The sequence below is a fragment of the Carcharhinus amblyrhynchos genome, chromosome 19 (genome assembly GCF_965287045.1).
Source record: "Carcharhinus amblyrhynchos chromosome 19, sCarAmb.v2.hapA, whole genome shotgun sequence".
NCBI classification, from domain to species: domain Eukaryota; kingdom Metazoa; phylum Chordata; class Chondrichthyes; order Carcharhiniformes; family Carcharhinidae; genus Carcharhinus; species Carcharhinus amblyrhynchos.
Genome location: NC_137342.1, coordinates 47975610 through 47987690, shown reverse-complemented (window position 1 = coordinate 47987690; position 12081 = coordinate 47975610). Strand labels below are relative to the sequence as shown.

General features: G+C 41.4%; 1 protein-coding gene across 7 annotated transcripts in view; it reads left to right on the top strand.

Annotated features, from left to right (window-relative positions):
- Positions 1–3238, top strand: part of pfkfb3 (6-phosphofructo-2-kinase/fructose-2,6-biphosphatase 3) — a 122717-nt gene extending 119479 nt beyond the window's left edge. For all 7 annotated transcript variants that reach the window (XM_080207727.1, XM_080207725.1, XM_080207724.1 and 4 more), the window contains one exon: positions 979–3238. In XM_080207727.1, the coding sequence (XP_080063853.1) occupies positions 979–985 (7 nt within the window). In that variant the 3' untranslated portion in view covers positions 986–3238. The remainder of the gene's footprint in view (positions 1–978) is intronic.
- Positions 3239–12081: the final 8843 nt, after the last annotated feature.

Below are 12081 nucleotides of genomic sequence, written 5' to 3'. Positions count from 1 at the left end.
TCCCTGCCTCAAAATTTGTAACTATAGTTGAAAAAATGATTGGATGAATGGTTATTGGGTAACATTTATCCTCTTCCCCAACTCTCTCAAGGAGGATGGGTCCAGATTGAATAAAGTGTTAGAAATAAAATCAAATCCTAAACTTGGAAAGTACCTACTTATAACTTGTACTTTAGTCAAAGTTCATCTTTGAGTAATGTTCCAGGAAATGAAGGTTGCGGGAGTTATAACCACGCTTCATTTGTCATGGGTTTCGGTCTCTTGGGTTGTAAATTAAGTACAAAGTGGCTTTTTTAAAAAAAAAAATCAATTTGTCAAAACTTGTCTTGTAATCTTGTGTGACACTTGTCATGTCTCTGGAGAAGCAAATAGACATCCTGTTGCTTTATTGCTGCCATGCTGGGTGTCTCACGGTTTAACAAGAAATCCTCTGAATTAGTTTTTAATCCTCCCTAAATGAATCTCCCCATCAGTGGAGAGGAGTCTTGTACCAAATGTAAATGATGACTTGTGCTGACAAGGTCAATGTAACCTCCCCATGCTGGTCATTTCTGCGACTATCTGCACGTTCTCCATGTGGTGTTACAAATCTGGCACGTGGCCTTTATGATACAAAATGATTGTACACCACGGATGGGATTTTAGTCTCATTTGTCCAGAAACTGTAAAATCCCAGCTGAGGTCAATAGGCCTTTCTATGGAGTGCCCTCTTGCCCACTCTGATCCCTGGGAAGGTGGGTGGGATGGTAAAATTGTGGTCCATGCTTAGTGCAGGAAATTCATGTGAGATATTGAGTCAGACCATTTGATTGTTTAACTGAGTCACTCTCTGCTTCTCTCGCATAATATCCAACAGATATGAGCTTCAATAATCAGCTCTCATTAGTTTGCTTGCATGCATGTGGCTTTTCATGTCTTTTTTTTTTAATTGAACAGCCCATTTATTTATGTATCTTCAATTTTCTCTTCCCTCAACAGTTGGTGAATGAGGTACCGAGACCTTCAGATGCTGTGGTGACTCTGTCAACCCAAGAATGAAACCTTTCCTTCACTCCTTTTAATTTGTGAGGCTGCATTCTATTTCAATTTCCACCCGCCACCCCCCCAGCCCGTTCCTTCCCCGCATTGAGGAAACATCGGATTCCTTGGTTTGATCTCCATTGCTAGTGAGATACTGAGTGATCCATTAGTGCAAATGGGAGAATGTGGACTGTAGACTTTGCCAGAAAGGATCTTGACCATTCTCACTGACTGTAATATGACTGTCTTGCTACTGTAATAATGTGCAAGTGCTTTTAGTGAACAAAACTTGTTCTTCAGTTTGTAAATACCTAGTAAATCTCGTTGGAGGGATATATTGAACTGTGTTTGTGTATCTGTATATATGATGTAAATAGTTGCATAATGAGGGTTGAATCTAATTTTCCAATGCTTCAGTATTCATGAATCATACAATCTTTAAACGTATAAGTGCTTGTGATCCTGAAATTGACACTACAATATCGAGAGGACTTTTGTGTGAGCAGTTTAAATTCATAATGCTGAAGCTCTGAAGTTGGCACTCTGGTATTGACATAAGTGCCCGAATATTGTATTGGGGGGGAGGGAGAATCGTCATTGCCATTTGACCAAATTTTAATTTAATTTTTTTTATTTCTGTTTTGTCTGATATTTCGCTTTTTATTTTTGTGAAATGCTGGTGTTCTGTTCTGAGACGGCTGCAGGTCCTGCGAGTGCAGATCCTGGAACCAGAAGCGCAGTGACAGACTGGACCTGTCGAACTTTAATTGTTTTTATAAGAACCTGTTTGCACATCATTGTGAAATGCCATCTTCTGTACAAGCGTTCAAACTTGAAAAGAAACAAATTTCCAGGTTCAGCTTCAAGTTGAGAAGATGCACATTTTGCACTCTCAAAAAAAAAACCCGTGGATTTTAAAGGGAAGATGTTAATTCTTAAGTGTTGGAGGACCACTTTGAAACTTCCAAGTTTAAGATCCTGTTAATTCTGTAAGATAATATGGACTCAGATCACCAGCCTGGATTGGTGATATCTTAAAGTCCAGATTTGGGTAGGAAAATTCTACTTGGTGTATATTGATCACTGATGTGCACACTTGGTCACAATTTGTGCGTGTGTATGTGTATGTATAATCTCTGCTAATGGAACAGCGTCAGCTACCTGGTTGCACTGTAGGTAATATCGCCATTTCAGTCCAACATTTTAATGATTCCAGCTAAAATTTTGTTACCAATTAATTAAAACTACCCCCGTCACTTCAACATTCTATCATAATGTAGACAGTTGACTGATAGCAGTGCTACTGGTACAAACCAGCAAAGGATTCTGGTATTACCAAAGGTGGAAATCTCCAGCTGTTCGAGCCCCGCTGCTGACGAGAATGGAAAATTTTGTGCTCAGCCGAATATCCCTTAGCTGCCGCTGGACTGGAGAATCCCAACTGCGGGTGAGGTTGGAAAATCTGACCCCTGGTTTTGTTTAATGTGCTCTATAAGTCTTTCCTTTTAACTTTGTCTGTCTGTTACATTAGCTGATGTGTGGGATGGTTAAAAACCACAGTGCCTAGTGCGTTTGTCTTGCACAGAGTTTAGCAGTATTGGTGAGGAGGCTTGAGGCTGTACTTGACGTGTAGCCTACCAGCATTATAATCCACATTCTATCACACTCTTTTTTGAGATAACTGCATTATTGCACAAGTTTTATTTATCTGATATTTTATTTTTTTTTGGATGGGCAGGGATGATTTACATGGGTGGGGGGGCATAAGGGTTTCTTTTACATACCGCTGAATACAGCTTTAGTGGATACTGGATTTAATTGCATTCACCAAAGCGGGTTTCTGTAATAATGTTCTCATTCCAACTGAATTACTTTTTATTTTCTGACTTAAAGTGAATGAGTAAACCTAAGGCTTGGCGCTTAACCAAGTGGACTGTTTGTTTGATTTTGTAGATCATTGTTGAATGTTAGAATTTTTTTTGTATTTTATAGTACTGATTCTGTTCCTACACAAATTTTATTTAATAGTTCAGAGATTGGAAAAGATTTTCCATCTCAAACTGCGTGGCATGTTGCATCTACTGTGTATGTATGTATTGCCTTTTTTTCCTGAGAGGAAATAGCTAGATTATGCCAGCAGAAGTATACAGGGTACTTCTTTCCAATTATGTATATTTTGCAGTTGCTGGACCAATAATAAAAAAATGTTAACTTAAAAAAAAAAATACAACTTGCATTTCCTTTTCCTTGTCTAGTTTCATGCAGTGTGTTTCTTTACATATAGAATCCCTACAGTGCAGAAGGAGGCCATTTGGCCCATTGAGCCTGTGCTGACAACAATCCTATCTCACGCCCACCCCTGTAGCCCAATGTATTTACCTACTAATCCCCTGGACATTGAGGGGCAATTTAGCATGGCCAAATCCACCTAACCAGCATGCTTTTGGAATGCGGAGGAAACCCATGCAGACACGGGAGAATATGCAAACTCCACACAGTGACCTGAAGCTGAAATTGAACCTGGGTCCTTGTGTGTTAGCAGAGCTACTGTGCCACTGCTGCCCCTATTACCTGTTTAAGTCAAAGTAAGTGAAATGCTTAATGCTGGTAAGCCATATGGTCCCTTGAACTTGCTGTGCCATCAATAAGATTTAAAAACTGATCATCTAGCTCAACTCTTAATTTCTCACCTGATCCTTGCAGTCCAAAAGCCTCAGTCTCAACCTTGCATGTACTCAATGATGGAGCTTCTCTGGGATCAAGAATTCCAAAGATTCACACCATGGAGTTAAAAAGTTGTTCTTGGACTGAGGTGCTATCCCCGTATACTGAGATTCTGGTTCTGGACTCTTAAGCTGTTTCAATCCAATTCCATCTCCATTGTTCTAAACTTCAGAGTATAGACCCGTTCTTCTCGACAATTCTTTGTGACAACCCTCTCATCCTAGGAACCAATCTAGTGAACCATCCTGCATTCCCTTCAGGGGAAGTATTCTTTTTCTTTGGACACGAAGATCAAAGCTGTATACAGCATTCCAAGTGTAGGCTCACCAGAGACCTGAAGATTGCAGCACAACTTCCTTATCCTTATTCTCTAACAAACTTCAATAAAGGACAACTGGCTATTTGCCTTCCAATTGCTTGCTGCACTTGAATGTTAACTTTATTTCTTGTACAAAGACACCTGGATTCCTTTATATGCCAATATTTCTTTAACATTGGCAAAAAGCTGAACATATTTTCAAAGTGAATAACCTCATATTTTCCCCATATTATACTCATCTGTTACCTTCTTGCCCAAACTACTTTATACCTATTTCCAAACTTTGTCCTTCTCTGCTTGCTTCCCCACCAAAACTTTGCAATGTTTACCAAATTTGGATACGTTGCATTCAATTCCTCATCTAAGCTGTTAATACAATTGAGAAATAACAAGAAAAGAGGTGATGGCCAAGTGGTATTATCACTAAACTATTAATCCAGAAACTCAGTTTATGTTCTGGGAACCCATGTTTGAATCCCACCACAGCAGATAGTGGAATTTGAATTCAGTTTTTAAAAAAATCTGGAAATAAGAATCTACTGATGACCAATGAACCATCTGGTTCACTAATGTCCTTTTGGGGAAGGAAATCTGCCGTTCTTACGCAGTCTGGCGTACATGTGAATCCAGAACCATAGCAATGTGGTTGAATCTCAGCTGCTCTCCATGGGCAACTAGGGATGGACAATAACTGCTGGCCTGCCAGCGACACATGTCCCACAAAAAAAGGCCCATCACCAATCCTTGTGGAAATGCCACAACAGCAGCCTGCCAACCTGAAAGTAACCTGTTTACCCAACCCTTCATTCTCTGCCCTTTTATCTCTATTCTGATAATCTCCATCTTTAATCTTTTATCTATGCTAATGTTATCTTCACTCACACCAGCCTTTATCTTGTGCACATTGTTGAATGCCTTTTCAAAACCCAAACATGCTAAATTTCCTTTGTCTATCTTTGGGAATATCATCAAGTCTTTAAGGAATGTTGACCCCCAACTCCCTTTCATAAAACCCTATTGAACCTATATACCTAATCATAGAATCTTTGCAGTGCAGAAGGAGGCCATTCAGCCCATCAAGTCTACACCAACAATAATCCCACTAGGCCCTATCCCTCTAATCCACATATTTACCTTGCTAATCCCTCTAACCTATGTATCCCAGGACACCACTAAGGGGCAATTTAGCATAGCCAATCAACCTAACCTGCACATCTTTGGACTGTGGGAGGAAACTGGAGCACCTGGAGGAAACCCATGCAGACACAGGGAGAACATGCAAACTCCACGCAGACAGTGACCCAAGGCTGGAAATCAAACCCAGGTCCCTGACGCTGAGAGGCAGCAATGCTAACCACTGTGTCACTGAATCAAGAATAATCATAATGATACATTTTCAAAAAGTCATCTTGCTCTATTTTGAATTGATAATTCCGTAACTGAAGCTGTCTATTCACTTGTTTCAAATTCAGTCCCTAGCATTAGTGGAAATCTAGAAATCTTTTCTTCCACCAAAAGTCTAAGTTCCTGGGTTAATTGACATTTTCAAGACAGATCTGTAGCTTCTGATAATCTCTTATCTAAGTGTGTGGATGAAATGGAGTTGAGTACAAATCAATGGATTGCAAATCATGGTCAAGGGGCAGAATGTTGTCTTCCCATTCTTTTGTTTTCTTTTAACAGTTTCTGTTTGCATTTTGCCTACTGATTGTGTGCTATAAACATATAATTGATTTTCTGCCTTCCAGATGCATTAATTTCTTAATCAGTAATTTGCCAATGTAGCGATTAGTGAGACTACGTATGATGACCATATTTCTCTTGCTGTCTATTATATCCAGCTTTGCAAATGGAGAGGACGTTTCCACGAGTAGGAAAAACTAGAACCAGAGGGCACGACCTCAATCCTGTAAAACAGAGATGAGGAGGAATTTCTTCAGCTAGAGTGTGGTGAAACTGTGGACCTCTTAGCCGCAGAAGGCCGTGGAGGCCAGATCATTGACTGTCTTTAAGACAGAGATAGATAGGTTCTTGATTGGTAAGGGGTTCGGGGGTTATGGGGAAAAGGCAGGAGAATGGGGACGGGAAAAAAGTCAACCATGATTGAATGGTGGAGCAGAATCAATGGGTTGAGTGGCCTAATTCTGCTTCTACATCTTATGGCCTTATTAGATCTCATTTATCTACCAACCCCCTTCCGCTGCGAGTGCTCCCATTTTAGAAGATAGAGTCTGGCTGGAATTTTACTGCCCCGCCTGCCACAGGAATCAGAATGGGCAAGGGACAGATCATGGAAAGGTCCATTGACCTCGGGTGGGAGTTTATGGTTTCGGGATGAGCAAGCCGGTAAAACCCTGTCCTATCTCTCCAAGGAATGCATATTTTGGATGAACATAGAGGCAATAATTTGCCTTGATTATTTCCAAGCAAGGCTGGTATTTTGTACCAGAGCATTATAAGAGAGTGTTGCCAGTCACAACTTTGCCATCAGCTACTTCTCCATATGTTTTACAGCAGTGTCATGCAGCAGATGCACCAGTGATATTAAGGCAAGTGATCAAGAACCTCTCCCACCTACCACCCGAACAGCCTCCTGTTTCCTTGTTATTCTGGAGTTGATGGTCAGCGTTCCCTTCTATGAGCAAGATTTGAACAGACATTTAAAAAAAAATTGCAAATAGTGGGAGTCTCATGAATAAAAATGTGAACCTCTAGTTCTGAACAAGATGAGAACCTAGAGTCAAAGCTATAAGCCACCTCACAATTGGAGAGGCAATGACTTAGTGGAATTAAAGCCAGGCTATTAATTCAGAAGCTCAGCTAATATTCTGGGGACTGCGGTTCGAATCTTGCTACGGCAGCTGGTGGAAGTTGAGTTTGATTAAATATATTTGGAATTAAAAATCTACTGAAGACCGTGAAACGATTGTCGGAAAAATCGATCTGGTTCACTAATACCTTTAGGGAAGGGAATTTGCCATCGTTACCTGGTCTGGCCTATATGTGACTCCAGAGACAAAACAATGTTGTTAATTTTCAACTGCTCTTGGGCAACTAGGGATGGGCAATAAGTGTTGGCCAGCCAGAATGAATAAAACAAAATTGGAAATGTTTTCTCTGTTCTCACGGCCTTGGCCACACAACTTTCACTAATCTTCCTTTTCTCCTTTCCTGGCTGGCTCTCTGCTGCATCCAGTTACTTGGGGATCGTGCACAAGAGGTTATTACTGCAGTCACTATGCTTCAAATGTACTTCATTAGTCATTTTTTAAAAAATTCATTTGCGTGCCATGGGCATTGCTGGCTGGCTGGCATTTATTGCCCATCCCTAGTTGCCCTTGAAGGGTAGTTGAGAATCAACCATGTTGTTGTGACTCTGGAGTCACATGGCAAGGTCAGGTAAGGACAAATTACTGCAGATGCTGCAATCTGAAACCAAAAGGGAAAATGCTGGATAATCTCAGCAGGTCTGGCAACATCTATAAGGAGAGAAAAGAGCTGACGTTTCGAGTCCAGATGATCCTTTGCCTGTAGCAGATAGCGGGCCTGGTAAGGGTGGCAGATTTCCTTCCCTAAAAGACATGAGGGAATCGGATGGGTTTTTATGACAATTGACAATGGTTTCATGGTCATCAGTAGATTCTTAATTCCAGATTTTTTTAATTGAATTCAAATTCCACTATCTCTTCGCCACCTCTCTTAGTTCCTTCTCTATGAACGGTATGTTTTGTCTGTACAGCATACTAGAAACAATAATTTTCGCTGTATGACAATACATGTGACAATAATAAATAAAATATCAAACCTGCCATAGCGGGATTTGAACCCAGGTCCCCGGAATATTAGCTAAGTTTCTGGTAATAACCTGGCGATAATACCACAAAGCCATTGCCTCCTCAAATAGTGCTTTTTATAATCAACTCAAAGCACTTTACAGCCAACAAAGTATTTCTGAAGTGTAGTTACTGTTGAAATGTAGGACACACAACAGTTAATTTGCAGACCGCAAACTTAACTGCGGTAATGACCAGGTACTTTTCTGTGTGTTGAGGGGTGGCAGGTTCGATTCCGGTGTTGGGTGGCTGTGTAGAGTTTGCAAATTCTCCCCGCGTCTGCGAGGGTTTCCTCCAGATTCTCCGGATTCCTCCCACAGCCCAAAGTTATACAGCTTAGGTTGATTGGTCATGGTAAATGTGTGAGGTTATGAAGATGGGTAGGGGAGAGGGCCTGGTTAAGAGGTGTAGACTCAATGGACTGAATGGCCTCCTTCTGCACTGTGGGGAATGTGTAATTGAGACATGAATATTGGCCAAGATAAGGGGGACAAATGCCCTGCTCTTCTTGGGATAGTGCCATTTACATAAGTAAACGGTTCAACATTTCAGCTGAATCTCTGACAGTGCAGCTCTCCTTTAGCACTGCACTGGCGTGACAGTGTCGCTATTTTGTACTTTAGCACTGCAGTGAGACTTGAACCTAGAACTTTGTGCCTCAGAGACAAAAGTGACTGTGATTGCTTAAGGTATTACTCATGCTAGCCATGACTCAAAGTATTATTTCAAACCATTTATAACTTCAAACATTTAATTCAGCTTAAGCAAAGTATTATTTCAAACCATTTATAACTTCAAACATTTAATTCAGCTTAGCTGAATGAGTTGAATTGATGCTTCCCAGGTTTGGACATGCAGGCTGTAATTCTCTGGTCTGGCACACCCTGCTATTGTTTCCATTTGCAAGCAGCAGGACTGGAGAATTCCAGCCTCGGGTGACGTCGGGGAATCTGGCCCTGACTTTTTCGAACTACAAAGAATTCAGGTTTGATCATTGTTGAGTGAGGCACAAGATTTGTCTCCTTCTCCTTCGACAAGTTCCTAATTGCAGCCCGCATTTGAGGCTTGCTTATGTGGCTACTGAATCAGGAGTGAACTGGGGATAGATTTACAATTGAATAGGCTGTCGCCAGTTTCATATAAAGAATAAACTGTTGGAGAAAGCAGTGAAGATTTATGTTTTACAAGAACACCATCCAGTTTGTCAGGTGCTAGGGAGGAGAAGAATAGTTGAAAAGATAAACAAAAAGAAGCAGTCTCTTGTTTGTAACTTCCCAACGCAAAACAATAGCGATTTTAAAATTAGCAATGACAAATTCTGGGGTGAGGTTTCAATATCCCTGTTTGCTTAATAGATGGATTAGAAATAACATCCTGTGGTTTGATGTAACCTGATAATGTATATTAAACCAATGACTCATAAAATGATTGTTTTTAACAAGTTTTGAGGGTTTATTGTAGAACAAATAGGTTTTGTTTTATTCATTCTTGGTACATGGGTGTTACTGGTTGACCAGCATATATTGCCCACCCCTAGTTGCCCTTGGAGGGCAGTTGAGGGACATTGCTGTGGCTCTGGAGTCTCATGTAGGTCAGACCTGGTAAAGACGGCTGATTTCCTTCCCTAAGGGGATAAGAGAGGGGATTAAGGGTTATGGGGAGAAAGCGGGAAAGTGGAACTGAGCAGCGACAGATCAGCCATGATCTTATTGAATGGCGGGGCAGGCTCGAAGGGCTAGATGGCCTACTCCTGCTCCTATTTCTTATGTTCTTATTAGTGAAGCTGATGGGTTTTTCCGACAATTAATAATGGTTTCATGGTCATCAGTAGATTCTTAATCCCAGGTATTTTTTATTGAATTCAAATTTCACTATCTGCTGTGACAGGACTCGAACCTGGGTCCCCAGAATGTGAGCAGTGTTTCTGGACTAATAATCTAGCGATAATTCTGCGAGGCCACCGCCTCCCCCTTAGGTTGGTAGAGATTGCAGATAAACCACAATGCTCATTTTGACGAATTTTCTTTCCTAAGTCAGTAAATGATTGATAACTCTAATGGCATCAGTTTCACCCAGTCAGGACACTTCCTTGGTCTTTAGGTGCCAGATTTTGCCTTGGCCTTTCACAGTCTGATGACCTAGGGCTAGACCTAGGCTCAGCTCCTCCCACTGCAACTGCTTCCTAGATTTCCTAACCCAGAGATGCAATCAGTAAAGATAGATAACAACACCTCCTTCATGATCATCCTCAATACTGGTACCTCACAAGGCTGTGTTCTCAAACCCCTACTATACTCCTTATACCTTTCACAGTCAGTGACTGTGTGGCCAAATTCCCCTCCAAGTTTGCTGATGACACCACCGTAATGGGTCAGATTGCAAACTGTGATGAGACGGAGTACAGGAATGAGATAATCTATTGAAATGGTGCGACGACAATAACCTTTCCCTCAATGTCAGTAAAACGAAAGAGATAGTCATCGACTTCAGGGAGCATAGTGGAGGACATGCCTCGGTCTACATCAGCAGAGATGAAGTCGAGAGCATCAAGTTTCTAGGTCACCAACATCTTGTCCTGGTCCCTCCACCTGACGCTATAGTTAAGAAAGACCACCAATGCCTTTACTTTCTCAGTAAGTTCAGCATGCCTTCTACTACTCTCACCAATTTTTATAGATGCACTATAGAAAGCATTCATTCTGGTTGTACCACAGCGTGGTGGTTCCTGCTCTGACCAAGACAGCGGGTAGCTTCAAAGTGTTGTGAACGTAGCTCAGTCCAGCACGCAAATGATCTCCCATCCACTGACTCCGTCTACACTTCCCTCTACCTCAAAAAAGCAGCCAGCATAATCAAGGGTTCCATACACTCTGGATATACTCTCTTCTATAGAAACCATAGAAACATAGGAGTAGGCTGCTTGGCCTTTCGAGCCTGTTTTGCCATACATTTTGATCATGGCTGATCCTCGAATTCAATATCCTGATCCCCTCTTCCAACCATATCCCTTGGCCTCTTTAGTTCATAGAGTTTTCTCTAATTTCTTCATGAAATTAGATTATGTTTTGGCCTCAGTTACATTCTGTGGTTGTGAATTCCACACATTCACCACCCTCTGGGTGAAGAAATTTCTCCTCACCTCAGTTCTAAAAAATTTACCCTTTACCTGCAAACTATACTTGAAGAGTACAGGGGGTGTAGGAGTAGAAATCAGGAGGGCGAAAAGGGGACGTGTGATTGTTTTGGCAGATAAGGCAAAGGAGAATCCAAAGAGCTTCTACAAAAACATAAAGGGCAAAAGAGTAACAAGGGAGAGAGTAGGGTCTACTAAGGATCAACAGGGTCATCTATGTGCGGATCCACAAGAGATGGGTGAGATCCTAAATGAATACTTCTCATCAGTATTTACTGTTGAGAAAAGCATGGATGTCAGGGAACTTGGGGAAATAAATAGTGATGTCTTGAGGAGTGTACATATTACAAGAAGGAGGTGCTGGAAGTCTTAAAGTGCACCAAGGTAGATAAATCGCCAGGACCTATTTCTTATGTTCTTATGTTCTTATGACCTGATGAAGTGTATCCCAGGACATTGTGGGAGGCTAGGGACGAAATTGTGGATCCTCTAGCCGAGATATTTGAATCATCGATAGTCACGGGTGAGGTGCCTGAAGATGGGAGGGTGGCAAATGTTGTGCCTTTGTTTAAAAAGGGCTACAGGGAAAAACCTGGGAACTACAGGCTGGTGGGCCTCATATCTGTGGTGGGTAAATTGTTGGAAGGTATTTTGAGAGACAGGATCTAGTGGCATTTAGAGGCACAAGTATTGATTTGGGACCGTCAGCATAGCTTTGTGAGTGGAAAATCAAGTCTCACAAATTTGTTTGAGTGCTTTGAAGGGGTAACCAAGAAGGTAGATGAGGGCAGTGCAGTAGATGTTGTTTACATAGATTTTAGCAAGGCCTTTGACAAGGTACCGCATGGTAAGTCGTTGCATAAGGTTAAATCTCATGGGATCCAGGGTGAGGTATCTAAATGGATATAAAATTGGCTTCTTGACAGAAGCCAGAGGGTTGGTTGTAGAGAGTTGTTTTTCAAACTGGAGACCTGTGATCAGTGGTGTGCCTCAGGGATCAGTGCTGGGTCCACTGTTATTTGTCATTTGTATTAATGATTCAGATGAGAATA